The sequence below is a fragment of the Dromaius novaehollandiae genome, chromosome 2 (genome assembly GCF_036370855.1).
Source record: "Dromaius novaehollandiae isolate bDroNov1 chromosome 2, bDroNov1.hap1, whole genome shotgun sequence".
NCBI classification, from domain to species: Eukaryota; Metazoa; Chordata; class Aves; order Casuariiformes; family Dromaiidae; genus Dromaius; species Dromaius novaehollandiae.
In genome coordinates, this window is record NC_088099.1 from 110,342,477 (window position 1) to 110,355,326 (window position 12,850).

At 34.5% G+C, this 12,850-nt stretch overlaps 1 protein-coding gene across 2 annotated transcripts in view; it reads left to right on the plus strand.

The window, feature by feature from the left end:
* Positions 1–9,233, plus strand: part of TMX3 (thioredoxin related transmembrane protein 3) — a 31,868-nt gene extending 22,635 nt beyond the window's left edge. For both annotated transcript variants that reach the window (XM_064507152.1, XM_064507153.1), the window contains 3 exons: positions 2,695–2,824; positions 5,039–5,107; positions 6,159–9,233. In XM_064507152.1, coding sequence (XP_064363222.1) covers positions 2,695–2,824; positions 5,039–5,107; positions 6,159–6,425 — 466 coding nt within the window. In that variant the 3' untranslated portion in view covers positions 6,426–9,233. The remainder of the gene's footprint in view (positions 1–2,694; positions 2,825–5,038; positions 5,108–6,158) is intronic.
* Positions 9,234–12,850: the final 3,617 nt, after the last annotated feature.

A 12,850-nucleotide genomic window follows, 5' to 3' on the forward strand; every position in this document is an offset into this window, starting at 1 on the left:
AGCAAATGATTTTATAGCTTTCAAAAGTGGGACCTTCCTCCCTTTGTTATTGTCTCTTTTGTTTAGGTTCTTATAGTTGTCTGACTGTATGCAAAGCTGTTTGAGCGTATTTATCTGGCAGAAGTATTGCCTTTTTTTAGCTAGGAGAGCAGGGGAGTTACTTTGCTTATCTAGCAGAAAACTAAATGTCTTCCTGTGTATTCTGCTGAGTACAAGAACTGATGTGTGAAGAAGGGGGACAGGAGAATGAGATCCCCAGAAGAGAGGAAAAGAAAGGGAAGAAGACAAAACTGGCATTTAGAGCAGTAGTGATCTGGTAGCAGTTACTACATCTGTTCAGCTCGTTTGTTTAACTTCACTTTCCAAAATGCTCGATTTTATAATTTGTAATATATGGCAATTTCCATGAGGCTAGTCATTGGCTTCAGGTTTATTTTATAAACAGAATGCATGCATTTCCAGGATAAGTGGAAATCAGCAAAATATGTTCAGTAATATAGGTAAGAGTTCTTTTAGTTACTTGAATAAAACTGTATTGTCAGTGCTTCGGCTTTCCACTAGATGGCAGCAACTGGAAACGAGCAAAACAGCCTCTTGTAAAGTGAGAAATCTATTGCACTGTGTGTACATGTATGTGTGTGTATATGTATGTATGTTTTAAGTAGAGTAAACACATGAGGACAGATTCTGCTTCTCACAGGACAGAATAGTATATAATTCATGGGGATAGTTATATTAGTTCTTGGTAGAAGTACACTTACGGACTTGGCTGTAACTAATAGAAGTTATTGTTTAAATATCCCTTCAGCAGTGGAGGAACATGATTTTGTTGTTTTAAAAATGGCATTATCTAAAGCTATGTGTAAAAAAAAAAAAAAAAAAAAAAAGAAAGAAAAAAAAAAGAAAAGGCATATTATCTATATTACTGAAAGCAAAGATATATTTTGGTGGAAGCTAGGGTATTTAGCATCACTGGAAATTGAACTGTGGTTCTCTCTGGACTATTACCTCCTCAGATCTTGGAGGAAACAAATTAAGCAAGTGTTTTCATGAATCTTTATATAGCATATAATATTTTTAGCAGAGTTCATCCTTTCGTAGCTCTACAGAAGCTGAGAAGACTACAAGAACCTCAGTTATCGTACTGCTAAATGCGATTGAAACACATTTTGGTGTGTGTATGTGGGGGGGAGGTTAAACTGCCTAGCATTAATTTCCTTTCCATATGCTTGATAAAGAGCAAGTAATGAAACTTTTTCTGTTTTGGCCAGGATGAGATGTTTTGGCCAATGTTGATAAATTGTTAGCAGGCACTTGCACAAACACCTGACTTGATTCAACTCCTGCCTCTGTCTTGTTTGTTCCTGATAAGTAGAGAATATAAATGTCTGGAGAGAAGTTATATTTAAAAACCCTTATCTTGAAAGCTTTCATTGCTGACAGTTTTTTTAAAAAAAATTATTTGAAAGGATGAAATTATTTTGTTATTTCTGTAGTTGGCCTTACCTTTTTGAGATACACCGTGCTTTCAGCTTGAGACTTAAAAACTTGGTCTGCACAACAGATCTAAGCAAAGATTTTGTAAACTCTTAAGAAGCTGAATACTTTAAGAAGCATTAAAATTTTATATTTACAGTTTGGGAATTGAAATTTTAAAAACCTGAAATGTATGAGAAAATTTTCAGTTATTTCTATGGCTTTAAGAAAAATGGGAGTCTTGAATAATTACTTACTAAAAATATTTTAATGAAATAGTTATGGGCTCTGATTGCCACAGTTAAGGTTAAAGTCATCAATATTAGATATGTAAAGTATGCATGAACATGTCACTATTAGACAAGAGTGAAAATTAGAAAAATTAAGTTTGCAATGCTTTTACTGTGAAAAGATACCTGATGTCTGAATACATTATTGACAGTGCTGTAGAAAATTAGCAAAGGGTGCAGATGACTTTTTTAATGTGCTTTAGGTCTTGTTTGTTGACCAATGTACTTGTGCAGTAATAAATCTTTTTAAACTGGCTCCAACTTTGCAGTTGTTCCAACTTTGAGCCATAGATTGGACTAGTTTATCTCAAGAGTCATTTCCAACCTAAATTTTCTTGTTTCTGTGACCCTAAACAATGCTTATGCCTGTGAAGTTCAGCTAATGAATAATAGTTTAAAAACTACCTGTAGCTCATCTGCTGTGTCTAAAGGGAATGTAATAAAACTTTAGTTGGTATATCTTTTCTTTTGGTATGATATGTAGAGGTTAATTGATAGAACTGATCAATTGATCCATGGCTGTATAGCACTGAATTTTTGGATTATAGTTTTGCCTTTGTGCACTAAAGCACTTCATGTGTGTACTAATAGTATATTTCAAATCGTGAAACATCTTAGATAGTACCTGTGAAACATCTTAGTAGCTGTCTAATTTTCAAATAACAAGGTACCTGATTTGCACTCGGTATAGGTATATAAAATGCAATAAGCTTCAGTAACTTCAGTGACACAGATGTGAAGGAAAAAATGTTAATGAAAAACATGCTTGCACCATTAAGGTGATTCTCTTCCCTTCTGCCACAACTGCTTTTTTAGGAGCACATATGAAGATTACTAGATACACTTTTAAACAATGTAGGAGACATTTGAATTGCCATGTTTTATGCAGTATTTCTCTAAATATCTAACATTTGTTTTATGTTTTCAGTGACTTGACAGTCCCTACTATTGTGGTATTGAATACCTCCAATCAGCAGTATTTTTTACCAGATAGGCACATTGAGAACACAGAAGACATGGTTCAATTTATTAACAATATCTTGGATGGTACAGCTGAAGTAAGTCTTCGATGTGACTTGGAATGTATTGGTTGGTGTTTATTTCTTTAGATATTAAAGTAGGGAAAAAATAATTTGGTTACTCTAAATCGCTGTCCAGTGTGCATTATCCTTCTGTCTCTCCATGATGTGTTGTCAGTGAATGTTGTGATTCTTGACATGTGCGTTTGCTCACAGCTCTGACTTCAGAACCTCTGACAGAAAGTCTGTTTTTCTGCATGTAGCTTAGTGTTAGCTGGTATATGGAGAGGTTTTTTTTAATCCTTTTCCTGGTTTGCTTTAAATGCAATTGTTTAAAATTGCAATTTAATCTCTTAGAGTAACTCCCCTCTTTCTTTTAACTCTACTCTTAATTTTTGGCAGTGAATTAATAAATCCAGTGGCTTGATGAATGATAGGTTCAGATTCAAAAACCAATGGCATATTTACATTGCATGTTTCAGACAGATATGAGGTTACCTCTCTCTGCTCTAAACCTAAAAATGAGCTGTCTTTTGTTACAATACAACAAACCTAATAAATCCATCTGGAATTGATGGCTTGGACACCTTTTTTAACCTTGGCAAAACAAACACATGCTCATTTATGCCCTCAGTGTACTGTAAGATGGGCAGAGAGCTGTGTTGTGTGGATGAGGAACGATGCTATGGATCAGAGCTTTCCTTTGTACTGAGGGAGCAAGATGGCTTTGCAACCAAGGGAGGCAGTGCTAACAAATCACTCTGGCAGCCTTCTGGGAGAAGCCTATGTTTGGTTTGCGCCCCAAATTACTTTATACTGAATTTTTTACAGTGTTAGCCGAATCACAGATTACATTCCAGCAGCAATTTTAGGTGGTCAAGTGGCAATAAGTAGGACTTCAGATCATTTAAGTCATATAGGATACTTTATTTAACCTGACAAATTTATGTAGCATAACACAATATAAATTGATCTGCTTATTGTTCATGACTTTACTGGCCATGCTTCCAGCTGAAAGACAAGAGGTGTTCCTGTAACTTGGTGATTCTTTGTTCTTCAGTTCTCACTTCTTTAATGCTCATTTCTTTTATTGTGTTTTAAAATTCTGAGTTGTTATTAATATCTCACTGAAGCACCAAGTAAAATTGACTTCTGTCTGCTTTTTAACTCTAAGAAATTCTGTTTTTGTGATGGTTCGCATTTTGTCATAGTAACACTCATCCCTTTTTGTTTACAGTATTTCAACTAGAATGATTAAAGGTCTCTCTGGATGCACATCTCTGTCTATCTTAGCCCTCTCACATAAATACAAAATATGGTGATGTCATTTAAGCTAAACAGAGTGTGTATATATATAAAATGGTATTACTTTGGCTTCATTCAGGCCCAAGAAATTGTGTAGCTGTAAAGGAATGGCAGTCTTTTTAAATATCCAGGTAAAGAAAGAAGGGAATAAGGACTTTCTGAATAATAGTGAAATTTCTGGGGAGTTTAACCCCTTCCCCCCCCCCCCTTCTCCCTATTCCTTGATAGATTTTGGATTATTCACCTTGACGTTAATCTTTTCTTTCTGATTCAAGGTAGCTTCCTTCAAGTCTATCTCATCTTTATGGACTATTTTGGTCAGGGTCAAGTGTTGATAAGATGACTTCCTCCAAAGTGTAGCTTTTCAGTCCATTTGTTCCTCTGGCAACTCACACCAGTGAAGACTGGGCCTGTTCAACAGACAAATTGCCTCTGGATTCCCATAATATTTTGAAGGTTTTTCTAAATTAGGTGGTAATGTAGGTGTAGATTGTAGTTGTTCAACACAAGCTTTGATTATTACACCTACGTATCCTCTTGTTGTTCAGTTCTTAAATTTTCCCAACAGCTGCAGTCATAGTTTTTAAGTAGATATCCATCAGCTGAAGGAAAATTCAGGAGACCTCTTCACAATTTTAGAATTCTTACAGCCAGACATGTGGTAGTTTCTGTTAATGTTTCTCTATGGTAAGAGATGGTAAAGAGTGCCAGGTCACTGTTAAAGTTGGCATTAATTGCTTTAAACAGTTGAGAGGATTTTTCAGGTGGCTATTGAAATGCTTGTCCATGCTTGAGAAGCTGGAGTGTCTGGGCATCATGAGATGCAAGAATAATTACTTTTCATTTCCTTCTAAAGGGACTTAAGATTGCAAGGTCTGAAGAATGAACTTTTGGCATCATAACTGAAAAGTGTCAACAGTTTTGACATGGTTCCATTTGAAATTTCAGGCGCAGGGTGGTGATGGAGTTCTGCAACGAATCAAGAGAATAATCTATGATGCCAAGTCCACTGTAGTTGTAAGTTGTTTTTTTTTTTCTTTTTTTAAATAAGATAGTAGCCTTGCCAGTCAAATTGCAAACCTTTTCAGAGGATTTAGAAGCAGTTTTATACACTACACATTTGTACACTATACACATTTATACACAGTTTTATACAGTATAGGTTTTGACTTGTTTTCTGTTTTTATACATAGATATGTATACATACATATAAATATAGTAGGTTTAAGCCTAATGAACCTGTCTTGATTAAAGCTTTAAGTAATATTTTTCAGTGTGCTAACCGTTCAATATATGTATAGTGAAAACCACAGTCAATCTTTTCTTCATTTTCACTTCTTTCCTGTTTTAAAACTTATCATGTATTTTAAGTGATAGAACAGGGAGAATTCAAAATCTTTTACTTGGCACTTTTGGTGTCCTTTAACTGAAACTGATAGCCCTTCTGCATTCTGAGAAGGGTTATGGTTTCGGTCTAGTTAGGACATAAGCAAATTACTTAATGATAAAAATCTCTTTAAAACTGCACTATCCTCATAGTTTAACTATGCTTAACAGAATTTTATTTGGAAGACTTAAATCCATTTTTTCACTTTTGCTAGACAAAAAACTTCTGCAATGAGTTTAGGTTGAAACTTGCATATTTGTGTATACATGGCTTCCAAACTTTTGTACATATGCTACATTATTAGTTTCTAAAAACCAAAAGTCCCTCCATATCTGCCATAAAACCTCTAGATTACAATTTAATAGAAAGCTCTATAACAGAATGGTTTTGATGGCTTATGATGACTCAAACTAATAAAATTTTGATCTACACAAATAAGAACTGAAATTATTATTACTTTAATGCTGTTAAAACTATTGTTTCTCAAACTTATGGCATGTTATCATTCACCATCCCAGTGGAACACTTTAATATTTGAAGTTCTGAGACTTTATATCACTCCCATGTTAAGTTTATAAAATGATTCCTACTCCCTGTTTCTGAATAGTCATGAGAGATTTTATGTGGCAATTTTATGTATTCACTAGAAGGGTTTTTGACTTCAAATTTTTGTTCCAACAGTCTGTGTTCAAGAGTTCACCACTTCTGGGATGCTTTCTCTTTGGGTTGCCCCTGGGGGTCATCAGCATTATGTGCTATGGAATCTGCACAGCTGATACAGATGGAGGGATAGATGAAAATGAGGCAACTAAAAAGGAAAATGGTGATCAGGAGCTCACAGATGAAGGCAGTGAGGAAGAACAAGAAGAAGAAAAGAATGAAAAATATACAGAACTTTCAGATGGAGAGCTTAAACAGAAAAACATATTGGAAAAGAAAAAAGACTAAATTGTTTAGCAAAAGAATTCTCTAGAATTTCCAAATAGACTTATTTATTGAAGGTAGTCATTTATTGATGATCTTCATGAAAGAGGACCTTTTTTTCTGCATTATGGTAGTTTTGACTTGCATGTATTCAACTCTTTTCAGATATTGACGGGGAAAAAAAATCGAAGTTCTCTTAATTGTCTTTAATAGATTATCAAAGAGCAGTGTAAACTGAGGGAATTTGCAGGTATGACTCTATGCTATTTTTTGAAGAGCTTTTTTTGAATTGTACATTAGAACAGTGAAATAAAGATGATATTACTTGACTTTAGTGTATGTGATGAACTACTAATAATATAGCCTTGCTAAACACTCATTTGTATAAAATTAAGGCTGGAAACCAAGAAAGATTGAGACCTGCAAAGAAAGCATCAACTTTCAGAGGCTGATGGCTAAAGACAGCTTAGAGTTTTCCAAAAAGTCACTTATTTTACTGATTGCACATTATTTTGGAAGCAATGCTTCTTTTATTTTTAAATTTTATATAAAGTTAAGAGTAAATTGTTATGAATTAGAGGACTGTTTTATCATGTAATAATATATTTACTGGCAGTTAAGAATGTCTACTTGATAGAGGATATGGGAGTTATATGTTAAAGTAAATCTTTATTAGAGCTTTATGCAGCTAAAAGTTACTAGAGAGCTACGTTGTAAGCCTCTCTTTAGAACAGGATTTCTTGTTAAATTGTTTTGTGTGGGTAATTACACACATTTTTAATGCAAATCATCTTATCGTAAAATTTTCTGAATCCACAGTGCAATTTGATGAATGAAGACTTAAATATAAGCACCCTTTAATTGTTTTGCATAACTCTAATGACAAACTGTTTTGAATGGTGTAAACTTGTTTACAATGTTAAAGTTAGATTGTTAATTATCTTTGAGGTTGTTAATGTTAATACTTTTGAGACTATTACCTGCTGTGAAAAAGAAAGTTAATGGAGCATAACCTTAACATTCATAGAAAGAGGGATATTTGTCAATGTAATGCATTTTCACTACCTATTTAGTCATAAAAGTCATTTTTAATACAACCCTGTGACTGTGAGAAGGACTGACTTCTCTCCAGGGTTAAAATCTTCAAGGATAAGCTATAAGGCAGCCTTTGGTGTTGATGCCATGGAGAGTGGCATAGGAGGGGAGGAAAAAAAAAAAGCTTATGTTGCTTCTGTTCTTCATATCCATGGAGATTTTTTTTTGTTGTTTTTTGTTATAGTATACAGATTATCATGTTGTCTGTATATGCCAGCTTGATCACAGAGGAAATTACATGCTTTAGCACAAAATTAAAGAATGTTAAATATGACTATGGGTAAGCTTAAATAGCTTTTATGTTGGTGTAAACCTTATGATGATATAAGCCCTAACCAGGGAAAATATACCTTTTCTTTTTAGGAAAGATTAGAAAATTTTACTCTGTTTAAGTAGTTTGGTAAGAGCTGACTTCATGTTGCAGTGCATAGTACAATAAGTAGATGCCTCACTTCAGAGATATTTGTTATCAAATAGTGTAAAGTAAGCCTGGGGAGATTAGGAAATTATTTTCAGAAAAACTCTGTGTCTGAGTTAGTCCAACTTTTTTCTTTGAGTAGGAGAGGAAAGCATGAGTTTACAGAATTTTGAATAGGAGGTGTCTGATGTGGCTTTTCTTCCTTTTTGTTTTCTGCTTTTTCCTTCTGTGATTTGCCTTTTTTTTTTTTTTTCATTTTTTGTTGTAGTAAATTTGCTTAGTTGGTTGTAAATAGGAACTTGAGTTTTCTTGCTTTTTAAAACTTTTTTAAATCTGCAGAATACTTTGAGGTGTAGTTTTAGCATACCTTTGAAGAGTGAGACGCTTAAATGTACTTAGAAACTTCTTTTAACATTGCATAGATGCTTTTGAGTTATATTGTAAGAAAAAGATCACTTAATGACAAGCCTGTAAATTTCTTTGGACTTCAGCGCAATTCAGTGCAGTTCAGTGTGAATAGTCAGCGTGTAGAACTATTAAGGAAGTAAGATGTTATTTTATCTGTGATTTGTCTCTTTTATAAGGTCTCAAGTACAGATCAGTTTTGCATTTAATTTTGGGTCAGTCTGAACCTGCAGCTTTTGAATTTCTGTAAAACTGAGGTGGTCTCTGGAACGCTGCTGTTCATTCTATTGTGTTTTAATTTTTTTAAAAAAAGACTTTTTAATTCTGAATTCTGCTGTACTGCAAAGAACTGTTTCAGCTGCAAGCCTCCATTTTTGTGGTTATTTCTGTTTGTGTTTTGACTGTAAAGTCAAAAGAGCCAAATACCTTTCTGAGAAATCTTCTGAGGTATGGACCTGAAAATGATAAATGCTCTGTGAGACACAGATCACACTGGGATCTGCTACAACTGTAATATTTAACTGATAGAGTTATGAGAAAAGTATGTCTTGTCACTTGTGAATTTTAGTATCAATCAGATGTGTACAAAATGATTGAAAATCAAGCTTGAAATGTACTGTCATTTTCACCAAATCTTTCTCCCAGCTATGTTTATCAAGGAATAGGGGAGCAGAAAATCATGCAAGTCTTAAACTGGGCCAGAAAAGTGGCAAGAACTTAAGAGGTTTACTTTGAATATGCCAATTATTTATAATGCTATCTGAGGGGAATGTGGCATTTTATTTTTTCTTGAATCTCTAAAGGTTCCTTAAAGCAACTTCACTGTAATAAATTCTTTGAGTTCATGAAATAATGCTGCTTTTTGGAGTCAAGTGTAAGCCTTTTTTTTTTTTATAATAAAAACATTGAAAAGAGCTCGTTTCCATTGTTCAGTTTATTCTGTGTTGAGTTTAGATATAACCTAATTTGTAGGAGGCAATATTTCATGGCACTTTCCTTATAAACATACTTTAGACCCAGAATAACTCATTACAGAAAAGTAGCTGGTAACTTCTAAAGAGAGTTCATCCCATGTGATACTTGTCTTTGATATATTGAAAATACTCTCTAGATGTTGGAGTTAATAATTAAATTATTTAGCAAGTATCCTAACAGTATTAAAAAGAATGCATTTCTGAAAAAGAAATTTAAAATACCAGTTCTTTCCCTTAGCATTCCCTCAGATTCCTACAGGGATTTCTATAGCTAAGAGAACCTGAGGGTGACTTTTAAGTGTACTTCCTTTTGAAAGAACTTAATTTTGGACAGTCTTGACTCTTGCATATATATAACCTTTTATTGCTTCAGTATTTGCGTAGGATGTTTTAACAGATATTGTCCACACAGTGGTGCTCACTGCTTCAAGTATGGAATGCTTACATTATGATAGATCTGATGTATTGAAGACATCACAGAAGTGCTTAATTTTCATGAAATGCTTAGATAAAATATTTTTTTTGCTTTCTTTTTGCCCAAAACTAACTTAACTGGTTCCTCTTCTGCCAGCATGTTTGAGGAAAAAATAGTTTTACCTGGAGGGTTTGGAGAGTGCAAAGTTCTTCCGGTGACAATCAAAAGCTCAAGTCAGTGAACAGAGTGCAAAACCAGAACGTACTTCGCCAAAACTTTGTTAAAGTCTCACAAGATTACAGATGTTTTAGGCTGTCTGAATGCATGGCAGACTGTTTTCATCTCTTAAGTCTTTTCAAAGAGCATAGCAGCTTTCTGCTGTTCTGTTCTAATCACTGAATACATTTGCAGCAGATTGAAATGTATCAAACTGTCGTGTTATATCGGTGTAACCAATGGAGACATTTCTGACAATCTTTTGTTGAAGTCTTAAACTCGCAAGGTTTTTGTAGTCTGCCTATTCAGTGTAGGCATTCCCAAAACAATTTCATTATCTGTCTTCTGAAATTTTAACCTGTTCTTGCTTTATTGCTACTTTCCTATATTTTGATTTACTGAGAGACAGCTCCAATTTAGCAGGTGATGTGAACAGTCCTGTTGCTGGCAAACTTCATTCTGCTTATACACCAAAGAGGGCAGGATTATTTCCAGTTGTTTAGCAATGATAAATTGTTTAAAACTACATGTGAGGGGCATTTTTGAATGGAATATTGTTGCTTTGAACAATAAAACCTAAAAAAATCTGGAAGAACTTCTGAGAAGTAGCAAAGAAACCTTTAAGGAGATTAGTAACGACAGCATGGTCTTGCCTTCTGGCTGAATTTCCGTCAAGTTTAGATTGGAGGAGAGAGAAAATTATTTACATTGCTGACTTAAGTGTATGATCTGACAGCTCATTTGTGATGAAAATAGTATTACTTCTCTGGTGTGTCCTGTTGCTTCACTTTTCTTGCGTCAGTTCAGGTACTCGGCAGCCCCTGTTGCTAGGTTGACATGGCCTTTGACTGTGTTAATGACTGGCCAGACCAGAATGGTGGATAGTTTTCTGCTGTCTCGGGTGAAGAGTTCATTGAAAGCTCTGTAGGCAGTAAGGCTGACACACAAAGGGAATGAAAATGCGTAGGCAGGAGAAATGGGAAAGAAAGGAATGGAGTAGAGCTACCTGTTCTCATACTTGTGTTTTATGCTTTGATACAACTGAGTTATGCTTAACAGACTGATTATCTGCAAAGCAAGTAGGAGCTTAAGTCATTTGCACTGCCCTTTGAAACAAATCCTCTATTACCGCTTACTTGGTTGAGTAAGTTCACCTGACGTAGGATGAGTAGCATTGCTACCCAATCTCGTACTTACAGATTTTTTTTTATTATTTTTTTTTATTTTTTATTTTTTTTTATTTTTTTATTTTTAATATAGGCAGTTTCTCAGCAAAGACAATTACCACAGATCACTCACAGGAACATATCTTAATGTTCTCCGCTTGACTGAGAGGGGAAAAAAAAAATCAAACTTCTCTGTTTCATCATTGCTTGCTGTACCACTAATTTAAGGGAATGAAACTCTAGAGTATGTTTAAGTATCATGTCTGGCAAAGGTGGCAACTTGAAGTCCTAATGCTTTTCAGGAATTAGGAATCTAATCAATACTCTGGGATTTGTGTTTGCACCTTGAATAATTCTTTTTTTAAAAAAATAAATAAACATAGTTGCAACAGTCACTGCGATTTCATTCTTGTTATCTTGTTATCTAAGCAGTAAATGTTGACTGTCAGTCCAAAGCAGCAAATATACTCTTGATAGACTGTAATAACTTTAAATGACTCAGTCTTAAATGAAACAACTACTTTGCGAGTGGATTAAAACCCTAGATACTAAAGTCAAATTCAGTTGTGTAATCCACTCCCTTCCCTCCCCCCCCCCCCCTTTAACAATTAGTCATTTTTGGCCTAGAACCAATTTTATTTCTTTTATTTTTTTTTAACAGTACATTTCTCTAAAAGGATTTTTCCGAATATGCTGACAGTACTGTATAGGAAAAAATTGAAATGCAAATTAGTGTCTTACATGGCCACTGGCTAATTCAGTTTCTTTATTTCCTCATCGTTTTCTTAAAATATCTGTCTCTTTCAATCTTCTTGCCTTTATACATCCAACCACTTCAGCCTTTACCTGCCAATTCTTGTAGGATCACTGACTTTGCTCCCTTATAGGCTGTTTTTCTCAGGTTAGTGTTAAAAATAATTAGATAAAATTTTCTAAAAGCAGACTCTGCACTAAATATAAGATACTATTTAGAATCTGTCAAAATAGCAGTGTTTGTATGAGACCTTTTTGAAGATTCTTTTTGTCAACAGCGCTTACCTTACAGTCTCAGGGTACCTTGTCTGTCCCTCAGAGTACCAAACCTTGTTGCAAAACAGATCATTTGGTAGAGGGGGAGAAATTATAGGAAAAAAAGGTGGTTCTGTGGTAGACTCCCTCTCAAGTAGGGGAAGATAGGTAGATGATCTGTATAGAAACCTAGAGTTTTTAGGAAAAAAAATCCCTGCTGGAGTAAGAGATTTCCTATAATCTATGGTGGGAGAAAGCTAGCGCTTCTGCCTCCTCAATCACTACAAAAAATATATCTTTGGATACTTTTTAGTTTACAGAAGATGATGGGAGAAATATTTATTGGCCCAGACAGTCCCTGGCAATGTGTCAGTTGTTCCTGAGTTGGAGAAAGACTGATCACCTTCAGCAGATGATCGCTAAATAGCTATGTCTGAGTTTCAGTGGAGAAAATGGTTATAAATTATGTCTTCATGCAAAATTACGCTTCATACAAAGAAAAACACCTGAGAATTGAGTTAAATCTTGAGATGGCAATGCTATGGTGCATATCTTCCCAGGTTTTTTACTCTTTAAAATACCTATTTTTAAAAACTTGTGCAAAAGGAATGCATACTTTTATTTTACATGGCTTATTTTTGAAATTCAAAAATACTTCAGTTATGTCCCAAATGGCACAAGTTACAAGAGAGAATGCACTCTATCACTTTTTGAACTTTTCTGTGATCCTGGGAGATGTTTTGTGAAGTAGG